At 42.5% G+C, this 16,189-nt stretch overlaps 1 protein-coding gene across 3 annotated transcripts in view; it reads right to left on the bottom strand.

Moving 5' to 3' along the window:
• LOC130276496 (blastomere cadherin-like) overlaps nucleotides 1–16,189 on the bottom strand; it is a 220,022-nt gene that overhangs the window by 94,389 nt on the left and 109,444 nt on the right. For 2 of the 3 annotated variants that reach the window (XM_056525963.1, XM_056525964.1), the window contains exons 2-3: nucleotides 14,479–14,593; nucleotides 11,542–11,747 (exon numbers count right to left, since the gene is read on the bottom strand). In XM_056525963.1, the coding sequence (XP_056381938.1) occupies nucleotides 11,542–11,747; nucleotides 14,479–14,593 (321 nt within the window). Of the gene's footprint in view, nucleotides 1–11,541; nucleotides 11,748–14,478; nucleotides 14,594–14,829; nucleotides 14,944–16,189 lie in introns of those variants that run through there. The other variant, XM_056525962.1, reaches the window with a different exon arrangement.

Raw genomic sequence — 16,189 nt, 5'->3', positions numbered from 1 at the left:
AATTTTTTCTTCAGAATCGCAATGGTTCTCCTTCTCTTCTGAGCATTGTAGTTCGCCAGCAGAGCACTTTACATCCACACATGGGGTATTTTCTTACTCATAAGAAATGGGGTTACAAATTTTGGGGGGCTTTTTTTCCTATTTTCCCTTGTGAAAATGAAAAATTTAGGGTAACACCAGCATTTTAGTCAAAATGTTAATTTTTTTCATTTTCCCATCCAACTTTAATGAAAATTCGTCAAACACCTGTGGGGTGTTAAGGCTCACTATACCCCTTGTTACGTTCCGTGAGGGGTATAGTTTCCAAAATGGGGTCATATGTGGGTATTTATTTTTTTGCGTTAATGTCAGAACCGCTGTAAAATCAGCCACCCCTGTGCAAATCACCAATTTAGGCCTCAAATGTACATAGTGCACTCTCACTCCTGGGCCTTGTTGTGCGCCCGCAGAGCATTTTATGTCCACATATGGGTATTTCCGTATTCAGGAGAAATTGTGTTACAAATTTTGGGGGTCTTTTTTTGCTTTTACCGCTTGTGAAAACAAAAAAGTATGGCGCAACACCAGCATGTTAGTGTAAAAAAATTTTTTTTTTTTACACTAACAGGCTGGTGTAGCCCCCAACTTTTCCTTTTCATAAGGGGTAAAAGGAGAAAAAGCCCCCTAAAAGTTGTAGTGCAATTTCTCCCGAGTACGGAGATACCCCATATGTGGTCTTAAACGGTTTCCTTGAAATACGACAGGGCTCTGAAGTGAGAGAGCGCCATGTGCATTTGAGGACTACATAGGGATTGCATAGGGGTGGACATAGGGGTATTCTACGCCAGTGATTCCCAAACAGGGTGGCTCCAGCTGTTGCTAAACTCCCAGCAAGCCTGGACAGTCAGTGGCTGTCGGAAATGCTGGGAGTTGTTATTTTGCAACAGCTGGAGGCTCCGTTTTGGAAACACTGCCATACAATACGTTTTTCATTTTCATTGGGGGGACAGTGTAAGGGGGTGTATATGTAGTGTTTTACCCTTTATTATGTGTTAGTGTACTGTTTTTAGGGTACATTCGCACTGGCGGGTTATGGTGAGTTTCCCGCTAGGAGTTTGCGCTGCGGCGAAAAATTTGCCATAGCTCAAACTTCAGGCAGAAAACTTACTGTAAACCTGCCCGTGTGAAGGTACCCTGTACATTCACATGGGGGGGGGGGGAACCTCCAGCTGTTCAAAATTACAACTCCCAGCATGTACTGACAGACCGTGCATGCTGGGAGTTGTACTTTTGCAACAGCTGGAGGCACACTGGTTGGAAAACCTTCAGTTGGGTTCTGTACTCAGTATTTTCCAACCAGTGTGTCTCCAGCTGTTGCAAAACTACAACTCCCAGCATGTACTGTTCGCCGAAGGGCATGCTGGGAGATGGTTATACAACAGCTGGAGGTACGCAACTACAACTCCCAGCATGCCGAGACAGCTGTTTGCTGTTTGGGCATGCTGGGTTTTGCAACATCTGGAGGTCTACAATTCAGAGACCAGTGGACAGTGATCTCCAAACTGTGGCCCTCCAGATGTTGCCAAACTCCAAATCCCAACATGCACAGACACCAAACTGCTCTGCGGGCATGCTAGGAGTTGTAGTTTTGCAAGATCTAGAGGGCTACAGTTTGGAGATCACTGTGCAGTGGTCACTAAATTGTAGACCTCCAGCTGTTGCAAAACTACAACTCCCAGCATGCCCAAACAGCTGTCTGGGCATGCTGGTAGTTGTAGTTTTGCAACATCTGGAGGGCTACAGTATAGACACCACTGTATAGTGGTCTCAGACTATAGCCCTCCAGATGTTGCTAGGCAACTCCCCGGCTTCCGTAGGATCCAAGGAGCCAGCCGCACGACATCGCCACCCGCCGATCTCCGCCACCCGTAGCTTCAGCAGAATGGTAAATGACTTTCGGCGCCGGTCCCTGTCGGTTTCCCTGTCCTGCCCCGCCTATTGTGGGTGGGCAGAACAGGGAAACCGAAAGTAACCCCCCGCCCACCCCCGATCTGCTATTGGTCGTCGCGTCTATATGACCAATAGCAGGGATAGGAGGGGTGGCACCCCTGCCACCTCACTCCTATCCCTTCAGGGGGATCGTTGGTGTCTTGGACAACCACGATCCCCCTTATATTCCGGGTCACCGGGTCACCATAGACCCGTAATGATCCAAAATCGCGCAAATTGCAAGTGTGAATTCAGTTGCAATTTGCCGTGATCGACGACATGGGGGGGGGGGGTCTGTTGACTCCCCAGGGCATTTGCGCGGGGTGCCTGCTGATCGATATCAGCAGTCACCCCAGTTTGATCCCTGCCCGCTGCGTGGCAGGGACCTAAATTCTCACGCCCGTACATGTATGTCATGGGTCCTTAAGTACCAGGGTCCCATGACGTACTGATACGACATGTGTCCTGAAGAGGTTAAGAAAGTGTTTGAACCGTGGGAACTAGGTCAATTGACCGTGTCAATTGACCTAGTTCCCACGGTTCAAAAAATCAAGTCTATCCGAATTAAAGTATAATCACAACACTGTATATTCACCCTCGAATTGAACCTACACCAGGGTCTCCCATTCACATTACTACCAGGACCCTGCTGTTTAACTTTCTACCCTGTTTGCCGCAAGATCTCCATAGACCACAATGGTACCATTGTTTTCATTGGGCAACAAATCACAATGTTATAGATCTAGCCCATTCATTCCTATACACCACTAATAGACCCTGGAGGCTGACGTCATATTCTGCCTCCAATGACATTCAGACCCGGCAAACTTCAAATGTTTAATGGGTTAATGTATTTATGGAAATATGTATAAAGTACTGTATCCACACACTGAAACTCGGACCTGAGGAAGGAGGGAGCCCCTCAGAAACGCATAGTCCTACCATGTATTGCCACTTTTATGATTAGAAGTAGAAGAAATCCTGCGACAGAAATAAACCTGCCTGCGACAGAATTTACCGTGCGAGGAAAGACCCTGTGACAGAATTTACCGTGCGACAGAAAACCCTGCGACAGAAATTACCATGTGACAGAATTTTTCCCTGCAACAAAAAATATCAGGAAAAGTGCGACAGATTAGTAAATACCAAGTTAAAAAAAAAGGTAGAAACCGCAAAACAGAAACACAAACCGACACTCCACTCTTAGTAAATGAGGCCCTATTTGTTATTTTTTTTGCTAAAAACTGCACTGCACTGAAAATTTAAATAACTTTTTTGCCATAGATTTAGTAGTAAAATTAGTGATGTCATTACAAAGTAGAATTGGTGCAAACAAGAAAAGAGAAAAGCAGACACACTATGATGCCATGCACACCCCTGAAATGACAATTATATAGATGAGTATACAAAAAAAGAAGATTGCAGCAGCACACTTGGTCCAAAAATGGAGGCTCTTAGCGCACTTTTTGATCAAAACATGTCCCCCCATCCACCACGCGGAGGTGGCCTCATTTTGGATGGTACCCTAGCACAAATTCTGAGTCTAACGCTCCTAATACTCACCTCTGTTGGGCATATAGCCTCTGACTGGGTGACATGCTGGATCCATTATGAATTTAAAACACCTCCTGTGAAAAAGGGGAGGGGTGCATGGCTAAAGAGGGTGCCATTCCTCCTCATATATATATATATACATATATACACACACTCTTTTCAACACACATGAGCTAAATATGAGGAAATACACCAAATTAAAAAAATTTTAATACCCAGGAAGATCGCTGTTTTTACTGTAACTCCTTGCTGGGCTGAGCACTGTGTGTCAGCCCAGCCAGGCCAGAGTGCTGCACAATATATACTGTATGCTGTGGTCAGACGATCACTTATCAGCATGGCTGCTGCTCTGGCCTGGGTCACTGCAGCCCCGCCACTAGAGGTGATATCATAAGAGACAGAGCTACAGCCAAGAGCCAGGATAGTAACTATGGCTCTGTTCACATTTCATTCACTTGTCTTTTTATAAAAAATAAAAAAAAGGCATGTTAAAATGTATAATGTGAACTGTCCCTTTATGGCAGTGTTTTGCCAAACAGGTAGCCTGCAGCTGCTGCTAAACTTCAACCTCCACTTGGAGACTCCCTGTTTGGGAACACACCGATTTATGTGCTCACTAAGGCTAAGTTTCCACTTGTTTTTTTTATTGTTTTTTTTTTGGGGGGGGGGGGGGGGGCAGTTTTTGAGCCAAAGTCAGAAGTGGATCCATAAGGGAGGAGAAGTATAAGTCCTTCCTTTATATGTCCTATTCCTTTTGAATACACTTCTGGCTTTGGCTTAAAAACTGCAGTGGCAGTTTTCCAAAAACTGCCGGAAACTTAGCCTAAATGTACTTAACCATTTTTTGTGTTTTTCTTTTCTTCTTGTTTCAGATATGTTTATGTGGTGGATTACGCTGGTTTCCGTGGATTATGTTGATGACCTGTTTTTTTTTTTTTTTAATTTAAATAAAATGGTTAACGAGGGTTTTTGGGAAAGTGTTTTTTGTAAAATCTTTTTTTCCATGTGTCTTTTTTTAAAATTAACTTTTCAGGCTTAGTTGTGTTAACTTGCTTATAGATGGAATCCATTACTAAGTAGAGGCTTAGACAGCGAGCGCTAACTTCCAATAATTCCCCGCCTCAGGAGTACCGGGAACAGCTAGTTCCAACAGGCCCAAAGTGTCAAAAGTGGCACTCCTGGACCTAGGCAGTAACAGACTGATGTTATAAAGGATGTGAAGGGCCAATAACAATGGCCCTTGTCCACCCTGGTAACGTCAGGCTGTTGCGGCCTACTTGGTATCTGGCTGTGAATAAAAATATGGGGAACCCCACGTTTTTTTTAAAATGTATTTAATTCTCAACCAGATACCAACCAAGCAGCAACAGCCTGACGTTACCAGGGTTGGCGGGGACCAATGTTATTGGCTCTCCCCAACCTGAATAATGTTAGCCTGTTACCACCAAGGCCTTAGAGCGCCATTTTTGATGCTCTGGGCCTGTTGGTACTGGCTCTTCTTGGTAGGTGTGCCGTGGCTGTGGGGGTTAGCACTAGCTGTTTTGGGGGGTAATAGTGCTTAGTAATCAGAAGGCTTCTACTCCTAAGCCTGAAAAGTACATTTGAAAAAATACGACACATGGAAAAAAAATTGAATACAAAAAATACTCCCCCCGCAAGCCCTTGTTAACCATTTTATATAAAAAAAAAGCAGCCCATCGTAGTCCATATAATCCATTGCATACATATATCTAAAATGAGAAGAATAGAAAAACACAAAAAAATGGCTTAGTACATTTAGGACACTCTTCCCCGAAGAGAGCACCCATTAAAAGGAGTTGCCCGGGCTTCAAAAAAAGAGAAAACAAACTTTCACTTACCTTCCTACATTCCACCGGAGCTCCACAACAGCTGATCGGTCGGCCGGGCTGTCTGCTTCCTACTTCCTTTAGCCTGGGACGTTACACTGCACTTCAGCCTATCACCGGCCGAAGCGGGACATTGCTGTGGCCGGTGATAGGCTGAAGCGCTGTGTGACGTCCGGGGCTAAAGGAAGTAGGAAGCAGACAGCCCGGCCGACCGATCAGCTGTTGTGGAGCTCCTGGGGAAAATAGGAAGGTAAGTGAAAGTTTGTTTTCTCTTTTTTTGCAGCCCGTGCAGGATGGAATAAGAATAGTCTGCACCGGGCTTCTTGTTTAAACAGTGTGTTCTTAAACAGGGACACTCCAAGTGTTGGTAAACTACAACCTCCATCATTCCTACACAGCCAAAGGTTCCTTTGGTTGGGGGATCTATGAAGGATCTCACCTCACAGAGTTTTAATGATCATGAGAATGGTGAGGATCAGCCCAGAATGACACAGGAGGATCTTGTCAATAATCTCAAAGCAGCCGAGACCATAGTCACCAAGAAAAGAACACACTACGCCGTTAAGGTCCAAAATCCTAAGGCACCCACCGCTCAATATAGTCCGTGTATAGACCCATCGGAAGCTTGACAATGAACATGTTAATGATTCAGCGGAGAACTGCGTAAAAGTGTTGTAGTACTCTCATATAAGATAGGGCAGAGGACTATCGGTAGTATTCAGAAAATTAGGCAGACTAGATGGGCCGAATGTATTGAAGACGTGACTGGAGGTACAGTCTGTGTTTACTAACAATACAACAGCACCTTGCTTTATCTTAACATTCATAGTTTTTAAAGTAAGGGTGTATATTAACCCCTTAAGGACGATGGACATACTCCTATGCCCCCGTTTCCGAGTCCTTAAGGACCGAGGACGTAGGAGTACGTCCTGTCCATTCCCAGCCCCCCGCCGCGAGCCGGAGGGGAGCCGGTGCCCGATGCCTGCTGAAATCGTTCAGCAGGCATCGCGGCATATCGCCCAGGGGGGTCATTATGCCCCCCCATGTCGGCGATGGCCGCAGATCGCTGGACAATTCAGTCCAGCGATCTGCGGCGATTCCGGGTCAATCGGGTCTCCAGTGACCCGGAATTACTGGCTGATCGGGGCCGTCTGACGCCACCACTGGTGCCCCCTCACAATTGCCCTGATTCGTCGGCCGGTTTACCGGCCGACCAATCAGGGCGCCTGCTGCGGGTGTCACTCCCGCAACCCGCTCCGCCCCTCTTCCGGAGGACTTGAGCGGGTGCGGGACGTGCACCCCGGGAGCTGGGGACCCCGATCCCCGGCGTCAATGTTGGGATCGGGGCCCCAGGAGCAGCGGCGGCGAGGGACTGACCTGCAGCGGAGCAGCAGCAGGAGGTGAGTGACAGCCTCCTGCCGTTGCTTAGCAACAGCTCCCAGCATGCAAAAAGGGCATGCTGGGAGCTGTAGTTATGCAACAGCAGGAGGCAGACCACCACAACTCCCAGCATTCCCTTATGGGCATGCTGGGACTTGTAGTTATACAACAGCTAAAGGTACACTTTTCCATAGAAAAAATGTGCCTCCAGCTGTTGCAAAACTACAACTCCCAGCTTGCACAATCAGCTAAAGTGCATGCTGGTAGTTGTAGTGGTGCATCTGCTGGTTGCATAACTACAACTCCCAGCATGCCCGTTGGCTGTCGGTGACTGCTGAGAGTTGTAGTTTTGCAACAGCTGAAGGCACACTGAGTTAAGTAGCAAACCAGTGTGTCTCCAGCTGTTGCATAACTACAATCCCCAGCATCCCCAGCCAAAGTAGTATGCCTCCAGCTGTTGCATAACTACAAGACCCAGCATGCCCTTCCGCTGTCTGTACATGCTGGCGGTTGTAGCTTTTGCAACAGCTGAAGGCACACTGGTTGCAAAACACTGAGTTTGTTACCAAACTCGGTGTTTCACAACCAGTGTGCATCCAGCTGTTGCAAAACTACAACTCCCAGCATGCACTGATCGACCGTACATGCTGGGAGTTGTAGTTTTGCAACAGCTGCATGTTCTCCCCCCCCCCCCCCAATGTGAATGTACAGGGTACACTCACATGGGCGGAGGTTTACAGTAAGTATCCGGCTGCAAGTTTGAGCTGCGGCAAATTTTCTGCCGCAGCTCAAACTGCCACCGAGAAACTACTGTGAACCCCCGCCCGTGCGACTGTACCCTAAAAACACTACACTAACAAAAAAAATAAAAGTAAAAAACACTACATATACACATACTCCCACACAGCCCCCTCCCATCCCCAATAAAAATGACAAACGTCTGGTACGCCACTGTTTCCAAAATGGAGCCTCCAGCTGTTGCAAAACAACTACTCCCAGTATTGCCAGATAGCCACTGACTGTCTAGGCATGCTGGGAGTTTTACAACAGCTGGAGGCACCCTGTTTGGGAATCACTGGCGTAGAATACCCCTATGACCACCCCTATGCAATCCCTAATTTAGGCCTCAAATGCGCATGGCGCTCTCACTTTGGAGCCCTGTCGTATTTCAAGGCAACAGTTTAAGGTCACATATGGGGTATCGCCGTACTCGGGAGAAATTGTGTTACAAATTTTGGGGGGTATTTTCTGCTATTACCCTTTTTAAAAATGTAAAATTTTTGGGAAAACAAGCATTTTAGGTAAAAAAAAAAAAAATTTTTACATATGCAAAAGTCGTGTAACACCTGTAGGGTATTAAGGTTCACATTACCCCTTGTTACGTTCCCTGAGGGGTCTAGTTTCCAAAATGGTATGCCATGTGTTTTTTTTTTTTTTTTTTGCTGTTCTGGCACCATAGGGGCTTCCTAAATGCGGCATGCCCCCAGAGCAAAATTTGCTTTCAAAAAGCCAAATGTGACTCCTCTTCTGAGACCTGTAGTGCGCCAGCAGAGCACTTTTCACCCCCATATGGGGTGTTTTCTGAATCGGGAGAAATTGGGCTTCAAATTTTGGGGGATATTTTCTGCTATTACCCTTTTTAAAAATGTAAAAATTTTGGGAAACCAAGCATTTTAGGTAAAAATTTTTTTTTTACATATGCAAAAGTCGTGAATCACCTGTGGGGTATTAAGGTTCACTTTACCCCTTGTTACGTTCCCCGAGGGGTCTAGTTTCCAAAATGGTATGCCATGTGTTTTTTTTTGCTGTCCTGGCACCATAGGGGCTTCCTAAAGGTGACATGCCCCCCAAAAACCATTTGTCGCTCCTTCCCTTCTGAGCCCTCTACTGCGCCCGCTGAACAATTCACATAGACATATGAGGTATGTGCTTACTCGAGAGAAATTGGGTTTCAAAAACAAGTACAAATTTTCTCTTTTTTACCCCTTGCAAAAATTCAAAAATTGGGTCTACAAGAACATGCGAGTGTAAAAAATTAAGATTTTGAATTTTCTCCTTCACTTTGCTGCTATTCCTGTGAAACACCTAAAGGGTTAATACATTTACTGAATGTCATTTTGAATACTTTGGGAGGGGGGTGCAGTTTTTATAATGGGGTATTTCTAATATGAAGACCCTTCAAATCCACTTCAAAACTGAACTGGTCCCTGAAAAATAGTGAGTTTGAAAATTTTGCGAAAAATCTCAAAATTGCTGCTGAACTTTGAAGCCCTCTGGTGTCTTCCAAAAGTAAAAACTCATAAATTTTATGATGCAAACATAAAGTAGACATATTGTATATGTGAACCAAAAAATCATTTCTTTTGAATATCCATTTTCCTTACAAGCAGAGCGCTTCAAAGTTAGAAAAATGCAAAATTTTCATTTTTTTTCATCAAATTTGGGGATTTTTCACCAAGAAAGGATGCAAGTTACCATCAAATATTACCACTATGTTAAAGTAGAATATGTCACGAAAAAACAATCTCGGAATCAGAATGATAACTAAAAGCATTCCAGAGTTAATGTTTAAAGTGACAGTGGTCAAATTTGCAAAAAACGCTCTGGTCCTTAAGATGTAAAATGGCCTGGTCCTTAAGGGGTTAAAGTGGTAGATGTCAGATTTCTGAATTAGCCAGACATAGTTACCTCATATAATTATTCTCTTAGCAAAACAGACAGGCAGTGTGTGCATAAGTATAAAGCATAAGGGAGTAAAAATGCAGCAGCCAAGGCCTCTGGTAAATATGAAGCGGGATTTTAGAGCATTCGTCTCCCATTAGACAGGCCACTACACTGTAGTCATTGATCTAAGCAGATCTAAAAGCAGCCAAGGAATCAGCATTCAAGCAACTGAGCGTTTCCCCTGGACACTCAAGGAAACACTTTTTTTTTGTTATATCTCATTCCCTAATTCAGAAGCATAGATAAAGGTGGGGCAGAGGCAGTAGTCACATTTATAGCAGATAGTAGGTGAGGAGGACATGTAATAAAATGTTGCAGGGGGACACAGGAGCTTTAAGCTACACCCCTGCCCACAATCATTTCTTGTATTGGAATTATGTAGGAGGCCTTCTGGTGTGCCTCATTCCCTCTTTTGTTATCTGCATCTCCAAGTATGCCTTGTTTTCCCCATAACAAACTGCAAACATTAATGAAAATGTATGGAAATACTGGAGGGCAAATAAAGACATGGACATTCCAGACATGTGGCCCCTTACTATACCACCCCCAGCACATAACATTGTCATGAGGGGGCTGAAACACACTGCTGAGTCTATACACAAAGAATATATAATTACACAATATAAATCAGTTCCTTACAGCACCGATGAATTGATCCTTAATCACATAATGAAAAGGGAATTTTAATAGAAAAATAAGTAAAACACTCTGCCATATCAAAACATTTATTTATTCATTAAAAAAAAAAAAAAAAAGGGAAAGGAAGCAGTGTTGGCAAAAGTAAGGAACAACAGAGGAGGAAACTTTAGGACTTTCCAAGGGACTGATCCACTACCTAGTAATTAAGAAGAAAAAGAAAAACATACATTATGTTTTCATACTCAAGAAATAAATTCAGAAATTTTGCAAGCCTTTCAGCTAGTTAGTATTTATTGCCAGGCCCACATCTTCAGCAACTTGCATGCTTTTCTTCTTACAGCTAATTCTGGTTGTCTGCAATTACCACTAGAGGGAGCTCCCGGCATATAATGTTATACAGCCTTTGCTTTGACCCCAATGATGAATGATGAAACCCCAACAGGCTTCCTCTAGTGTTTACTCTATGGCTGTAAAAATGTTAGAACACAAAATTTGGAACACAAAATTACAGATAAGCTTTAAGGGGGAGATAAATCAAATTTTGTGCAAAAGGAACAGTAGGGCAATTGGCAATAGCAACCAATTCCATTTTTTAAAGGCCTATTCTAAAAATGAAAGAAGCAATCTGATCGGTGGCTATGGGCAACTGCTTCACTTTTCCTTTGCACAAGGTTTGCTAAATATCCCCCTAAATATATTCTATAGTAAGACAATTATTTTTGTAAAATCTTCCGCACAATTTTGCATACCAAAATTGTACCACATTGTGACAAATCATAAGAATAAACTGAACTACACCACAAATGACATTTTTAACCCGATAAAGTTTTTTCTCAAAATCCTACAGATTTAATATTTAAATTTTCACAAAAATGCAGATTTTCCTAGAAATCTTGAAGTGGTCAGAAAAATCCTTCAAAAATTGTGCAGCTAGTGAAAATTACTGGGGTTTTTTTTTATATATTTTTTTCTGTTAATGGTTTGCTCAAAGAGGTATTCCAGGATTTTTTTTTTATTCAGCCAGCACACAGAGGTAATTAGGATGAAGAAAACAAATCCTGGAATAGCCCTTTAAAACCCGATTGGAGCGAAATCCAGCACATTTTATTGGTGTGCCACAATTTTGCAGAGACATGCTGCAAATTAGAAACTCTGGTGAAAGAAAAGCAGTTGGATAAAATACAAAGAGAAAAAAAAAACTACAACATTTTTGCCATACAAGTAATTTATCCTAAGTCTAAAGCTGTCAATAGAAAGGTTGTAAAGAAAGCTTCATTCTATGCTCCCACTAGAATTGTTTGCCCCTTTTTCTGGCCATGAAATGTCCCAAAACTGCCATTTTAGAGCTAAAAACCAGCCAAAAAAGTTGTATTTTCTCCATCCAGTTCTTATTATAATGCATATTAAGAATTATAAGCATTCACAATACCTGTTGTTCTCTTTCATTCCAGACAAAAATGGGCACAGAGTGGCGCAGTCCTTTGGCATCCCATGCATTCAACACAAAACTGACAGATCCATCATGGAGGGTGATCTGCCTCTTCAGTGTCACTTTACCATCAGGAAACACCCGGAAGCGGGTGTCATCAGGCGAGTAGAGTACACGGTTATTAGTGGAACATGATGTAAAACTCACTAAAACAGAAAATATATATTTCTACAAATTGACCTGGTCACCACATATTTTTGTTGTTGTTGGAAGTTTCTCAATATCTAGGGTTTGCTTGTCTGCGTCACATCAGGAGGGGTTGGGGATGACCCCATGGTATAGAATATTATCCTGTGCAGCCAAAATTGTATTTGTACCATAAAATGCTATTCTGCATCATTTGCCCCTAACAACATATATTTGTATGACATACATCACTATTTTTCAGTACAAACTACTTTGTGACATTTAATTGAAATATGCTATTTATTTTTGTGATTGTTGGCTTCCTGAATTTTATGTTTATTACATACATTTCTACTTCCCAAATTCATTACAGAATTTTAGCAATGGCACCCTCAGGAAGGAGAGCAAGCCATTCACATACATAGATCTCATAGTTGTCATATCTTTCTGGGTCATCCCGTTTATAGTGATGCTATACCTTTGGGCAACATTTGAGATCTGCATGTGGGAAAACCATCTCACTAAGGACTCGTTCACACTGCTGTGTGGCTTTGTTATGTGGAGCTCTGTCAGCAGTCCTGTAAGCTTAGCAGGAAAAAAAATGGTGCAAGCATTGTGAATGGGGTCTGTCGGGACCTGGCAGTAGCTGTATACATCTGACCCGTTTCAGCTCAAAAAAAAAAAAGAAAAAAAAAAAAGAACGCATCCTAAATGGGTCGGATGCAAATGGCAATGTGAACCTAGCCTAAGTTCTGCACTGACTATAATGGATGTATAGTCCATATCACTAGAGATCTAAAGAGATACCACTGGACTGTTGCGGGTCCAGCATGTAACTGCTGATGACTTACAGTGATGCGACTTACAGTGAGAAATGTTTGTTTAGAAACCTCTTTCTTACTACATCCCCAAATGCCTGTAATGTACAGAGAAGCAGCACAGGGTGCATCAGACTTTTAAACCTCACCATTTACTGAGATGTTTTATGTCCAGCCCTAGAGAAATCGGGAATGTGAATCTAAATTCCTTTTGAGTTTTATTCTTATTACTGAGATGTTCAGATGAACAGTAGTTAAAGTGGCAGAGATGACTCAGATTTACTTTTATTAACTCTTTTTTTGGGGAGAATGGGAAAAAAAAATCGCCATTGCTTTTTTGCATTAAAACTTTTGCTCTGTTCACCATGAGGCATGATTACTTTTCTTCTGGGTTAGTATAATTACAGTAAATGTATTTTTGTTTTTTTATTGTGTTTAACTACTTTTGTATACATAAAAATATAGTTTTTGTGTTGCCACATTTCAAGAGCTGCTGCTTTTTTTTGTTTAATCATTTTTTTTCAACAAAGCTATATGAGGACTTATTTCTTGTCTGGACAACTCATAATTTTAACAGAATCATATAGGGGTAGATAAAAATTTATGATCAACAATTATTTTTGTAGAGATCTTTGTGGCGTTTTTTTCACGCCAAAAGCACCATTAAAATCTTGTGTCTGAAGGGAGCCTGAAGGAGCACCTCACAGTGTACATAGACACAACATTGTACATGTGGATGTGATAGTGCCATAATACCAGTTTAGGGCTGGAATCACACATGCAGTTTCTGATGCAGTTAGAGACACACTTTTTGATCAAAGCCAGAACTGAATCTAGCAAATTTCCTATATTTCCCCTTTTTTTAAACCCACTTTGGCTTATTAAACTGCATCCAAAACTGCATTTGTGGCATTGTCACATTCACAATGTACACATTGTAATTGCAGCAAGGGAGAGTAGGGCAGAGAAGAATTTTGGGGTGAGTAAAGGGTTATTTATTTATTTACTTTTTTTAAATTCTGATTTCAGTCGGTAGAAATTTTTTCCTTTTTTTTTTTTTTTTTTTTAAACTACTGGAAAACCCTTTTTTTTTTTTTTTCCACATTCCACTATTCAGGCTAGCACTAAGCATAACACAGTGCATTCTTTCAAAAGGGATCTGTCATCAGAGGCACCCACACTTACCTGTTGGTACAGACAGGTAGTGTGGGTGACACTGATAATAAGGATACTTACCTATCCCCATCTGTGGCCCCGTTCGCCCGTTATCTTTCTTATTTGGATGGCAGGCTTGGTGCAGGGACTGCGCTCCAGGAGCACACTGACGTCACCAGTGATGCAATGCTCTTAGCATGCTCCTGGATTGCCAGCAGCACACAGCAAGCCTGCCCCCCGAATAAGAAAGATAATGGACAAACGGGACCACAGATCGAAAATAGGTAAGTATTATTATCATCAGTGTCACCTGCACTACCTGCCTATAGGAACAGGTTAGTGCAGGTGACACTTATGACAGATTCCCTTTAATGAAAGCAGAAAGCCATGATGCTGCTCACCGATTTCTGCAGATCATGTGGACACCTATTAGGAAAATCATTTTGATCAGCTCCTGGCATGGGGAACTGGACTGTAAAAAAAAAAAAAAAAAAAAAAAAGCTCTTCAAATCCTCTCCCTTAGAGTTTATTCACAGCTACAGTATCCTGCGCATATTTGATGCTGCAGATTTGAAGCTGCATACTTTATACTGCAGATTCCAATGTAAACTTGAACACAGCTTCAAATCTGCAGCACCAAATATGTGCAGGCTACTGTATGTGTGAATACACCCTTTGGGCCATCTATACCACTGAATTAGGTGTCATTTATGAGTGAAATGTGTCTGACTAGCTTCCTCACAATACAATCTGTGATGGATTTACAGAATTACTTTACCTTTGCCGATGATTCGGCCTCTCTCCAGGAATTTCCGATTCACGCTAAAAGCATAGCTCTGCTCACTGAAGCCTGGCTCACATTGTTGTTGGTCCTCTGAAACCAGACTGGACACCTACAAAATGAACACAAAGTTTAATACGAGCAGATACAGAACTGTAATGTAGAAAAATGGTCACCTCAACTTTTACAGTTGGGCTGGATCTTGTAGTCCCCTTCCAGCTAGACAGAGACAGAATATACAATCATACTGTCCTTCAGACCACACATCTACAGATAGATATCTTTCATACACAGGGAACAACCAATACAAATCTATAATATCCACTTTACCCACATAAAGTCTTTTACCTGTACCAAGAGTATAAAAAGTGCCAAGTGGCAATATCTCATTGTTCCAGAGCTTTCGGAGTTGTTGCTCACTCCAGCTTATGGGTAGGAGTGAGAGAAAGTCTAGTCCTACCTCCTCCTCCTCACACAGGGTGTGGTCACCGTCCCCTCCAGTGGTTTAAGCAATTACAGATGTGCAGAAAAGCTGAGCCTGCACTTCATTGTTTTTTCACTTGATGGTTTCAGCTTAGATAACTCTACAGATCCAAAGAAAGATTTTAGCTAGCCCAAGTGTTTAACACAAATAAAGTCCATTCTCTATAGAGCGGAAAGTACAATTTTATGTTCTAAATCTGCACCATTTTCAAGCTCTCTGTTTACTGTCAGTGAATGGAAACATTCCAATTAACCTTAAGAGGCAAAAAATCTGTATAGACCTAGTGGTATGTGCAAACACTACATTAAGCTCCACATTAAAGGTGTTTTTTTTGTTTTTGTTTTTATGAACTGGTGCCAGAAAGTTAAACAGCTTTGTAAATTACTTCTATTAAAAAAATCTTTATCCTTCCTGTACTTTTTATCAGCTGTATGCTACAGAAGAAATTCTGTTTTTTTTTTTCATTTATTTTTTGTCTTGTCCACAGTGCTCTCTGCTGACACCTGATGTCCATATCATCAACTGTCCAGAGCAGGAGAAAATCCCTATAGCAAACTTATGCTGCTCTGGACAGTTCCTGACACGGACAGAGGTGTCAGCAGAGAGCACTGTGGACAAGACAAAAAAGAAATTCAAAAAGAACAAAATTTCCTCGGTAGCATACAGCTGCTAAAAAGTACAGGAAGGGTAAAATTGTTTTAATAGAAGTAATTTATAAATCTTGTTCACACTGGTGTGGTGCTGTGCGGTGTCCGTTGCTGCCGTGGCGCCGTGTCTGCGGGGGGGGGGGGGGGGTCAGCGGCCCATAGACTGGTTTGAGTGGCACATTGGGGCCGCTCTGCCGGTGGGTCGTTTCCCCCTTGTGGGCATTGGTGTCGCGGCGGTGGTGGTCGCCGCCCAGTGCTGCGCCATTTTATACTAGGGACGTTAGGGACCCACTCTAAATAGGTGGCCTTGACGTGGCGAGTGGGCTTGTACTTTTTGATCAAAATATATACTAACAACCTGTTAGTTTTTGCTATTATGCTGAGAAGCAATCAGATCATTATACAAGATTGTAGATGTGCACCATGTCTGTTTTCTACCCGAATTCATAATTTATAAATCTGTTTAACTTTCTGGCACCAGTTGACTTATAAAGACATTAAAAATAAAAGTTTTCCACCGGAGTACCCCCTTTAAGTCTGCAACCATAAAGGGGTACTCCGCTGGAAAAAATGTTTT

This window comes from Hyla sarda, chromosome 6, assembly GCF_029499605.1.
Source record: "Hyla sarda isolate aHylSar1 chromosome 6, aHylSar1.hap1, whole genome shotgun sequence".
Taxonomy (NCBI): domain Eukaryota; kingdom Metazoa; phylum Chordata; class Amphibia; order Anura; family Hylidae; genus Hyla; species Hyla sarda.
The sequence above is the reverse complement of the archived record's forward strand: the minus strand, read 5'-3'. Positions and strand labels throughout refer to the sequence as shown.